The sequence below is a fragment of the Nicotiana tabacum genome, chromosome 13 (genome assembly GCF_000715075.1).
Source record: "Nicotiana tabacum cultivar K326 chromosome 13, ASM71507v2, whole genome shotgun sequence".
NCBI lineage: Eukaryota > Viridiplantae > Streptophyta > Magnoliopsida > Solanales > Solanaceae > Nicotiana > Nicotiana tabacum.
In genome coordinates, this window is record NC_134092.1 from 40,624,831 (window position 1) to 40,627,264 (window position 2,434).

Below are 2,434 nucleotides of genomic sequence, written 5' to 3' on the forward strand. Positions count from 1 at the left end.
AGCAAGAAGTTTACACTATGCGAGGCCAAATACACTCTGATAGAGCGCACTTGTTATGCCTTGATTTGATCGCCTAGAAGTTAAGACATTATATGTCAGCATACACCACATATTTAATATCCCGGTCCGACTTGCTCAAGTAAATCTTTCAGAAGACAATGCCTACAGAAAAACTAGCCAAATGGCAGATTTTTCTCAGCGAATTTGACATCGTGTACATAACGCAAAAAAGGCATCAAATTACAAGACTTAGCCTACCACCTTTTAGAGAATCCAATAGACAAGGATTATGTGCCGCTTACTACATACTTCTTAGACAAATAAGTGTTATTCACCGGAGAAGATATTGCAGAGTCATACCCTGGGTGGAGAATGTTCTTTGACGGAGCGACAAATTTCAAAGGAGTAGGAATTGGGATAGTCCTAATTTCAGAGTTAGGACAGCATTACCGAACTTCAGCAAAGATGAGGTTCCCTTGCACCAATCATATAGTCAAGTACGAAGCATCCATCCTCGGTATCAGGATGGCGGTCGACATGAACATCAAAGAGCTTTTGGTCATAGAGGATTATGATCTATTTATACATCAAGTTCAAGGAGAATGGACTACCAAGAACGTCAAGATCCTTCCATACTTGCACTGTGTAAAAGAGTTATGCAAGAAGTTCACAAAGATCGAGTTCAAGCATATTCCCAGGATCCAGAACGAGTTCGCTGACGCTCTTGCAACCTTATAATCAATGATTCATCATCCAGATACGAATTACATCGACCCTATCGAGACAGAGATCAAGGATCAACATCCATATATTTTTCATGTAGACGAAGAGGCGGGCAAATCACTTTTTGCTCAATAGGTAAGTCCTATACAGGAGGACCCCAGACTTGGGTCTGTTAAGATTTGTAGACGCCGCCAAAACAACCAGACTGCTAGAAGAAATACATGCAGGAACATACGGACCCCACATGAATGGATATACCTTGGCCAAGAGGATTTTAAGAGCCGGATACTTTTGGATGATCATGGAAAGTGATAGTATCCACTATGTGCAGAAGTGTCACCAGTGCCAAATCCATGGGAATTTTATCCGGGTTCCGCCTAATGAGTTGAATGTAATTGGTTCGCCTTGGCCGTTTGGCGCTTGGGGCATGGACGTGATTGGACCAATAGAGCCTGCTGCATCAAATGGGCATTGTTTCATCTTGGTAGAAACTGATTACTTTACCAAATAGGTCGAAGCTTCTACATACAATGCCATTAGGAAAATAGTAGTGGCAGATTTCATCCGTAACAACATAGTCTGCCGGTTCGGGATACCCGAGTCAATCATCACTGACAACGCAACCAACCTCAACAGTGATCTCATAATGGAGATTTGCAAGAAGGTCAAAATTGTCCAACGTAACTCTACAACCTACAAACCACAAATGAATGGAGCAGTTGAAGCGACCAACAAAAACATCAAAAGGATTCTACGAAAGATAACGGACAATCATAGGCAATGGCACGAGAAGTTATCCTTCGCCTCACTGGGTTATCAGACCACTATGAGGACATCTACTGGGGAAATGCCATACCTGTTGGTATATGGCACTGAAGGTGTGATACCCGTAGAGGTCGAGATACCATCTTTAAGAGCCATCCAAGAAGCCAAGTTAGACAATGCAGAATGGATACGAGTCAAGCAGGAGCAACTCATGCTCATCGATGAGAAAAGAATGGATACAGTATGCCATGGTCAGCTGTATCAAAATAGGATGGCCAATGCATTCAACAATAGGGTGAAGCTTTGCCAGTTTATACCAGGGCAGTTGGTTTTAAAGAAAATATCCCCTCATCAAGAAGAAGCCAAAGGAAAGTTTGCACCGAATTGTCAAGGTCCTTACGTGGTCCACCGAGTGTTGTCGGTAGGAGCTCTGATCTTGGCAGACATAGACGAAAGAGTAAGCACGATGCCTATCAACTTAGACGCAATCAAGAAATACTATGTTTGAAGACAATAGAGTTAGGTTTTGGATGTAACAAACCTACGCTTGACCTGACTTCCCACGGAGGGATACGTAGGCAACCTATGTAGGGTTCGTTTTTTCTCTCTATCCCATTCTTCTGTAATAGAAAATCCAAATACAATTTTTTATGTACTCAGAACTACGCCACGACTTGATTTCCTTTGGAAGGAATACATAGGCAATCCTCAATGGATTCAATCATCTTTTGTAATTAAACTACGTTCTGGCCTGATTCTATTTGGATACGTACGTAGTTTGAGCCAGACTCAGCCACTTCATTTTCAATATCATCATTTTGAATTTGTTGTAATCTAACTACGTTTTGACCTGATTCCATTTGGATATGTAGCCTGCTTGAGTCAGGCTCGGTCATCATCATCATATTTTCTTTATCATTACCCGTGCACTACGTTCAGACCTGTT

At 41.9% G+C, this 2,434-nt stretch overlaps 2 protein-coding genes across 2 annotated transcripts; both read left to right on the top strand.

Annotated features, from left to right (window-relative positions):
- Nucleotides 1–372: 372 nt before the first annotated feature.
- On the top strand, nucleotides 373–738 carry LOC142168082 (uncharacterized). Its single transcript, XM_075228742.1, has one exon. The coding sequence runs from the start codon at nucleotides 373–375 to the stop codon at nucleotides 736–738; it is 366 nt and encodes a 121-aa protein (XP_075084843.1).
- A 631-nt stretch (nucleotides 739–1,369) lies between these two features.
- On the top strand, nucleotides 1,370–1,996 carry LOC142168083 (uncharacterized). Its single transcript, XM_075228743.1, has one exon. The coding sequence runs from the start codon at nucleotides 1,370–1,372 to the stop codon at nucleotides 1,994–1,996; it is 627 nt and encodes a 208-aa protein (XP_075084844.1).
- The last annotated feature ends 438 nt before the right edge of the window (nucleotides 1,997–2,434 follow it).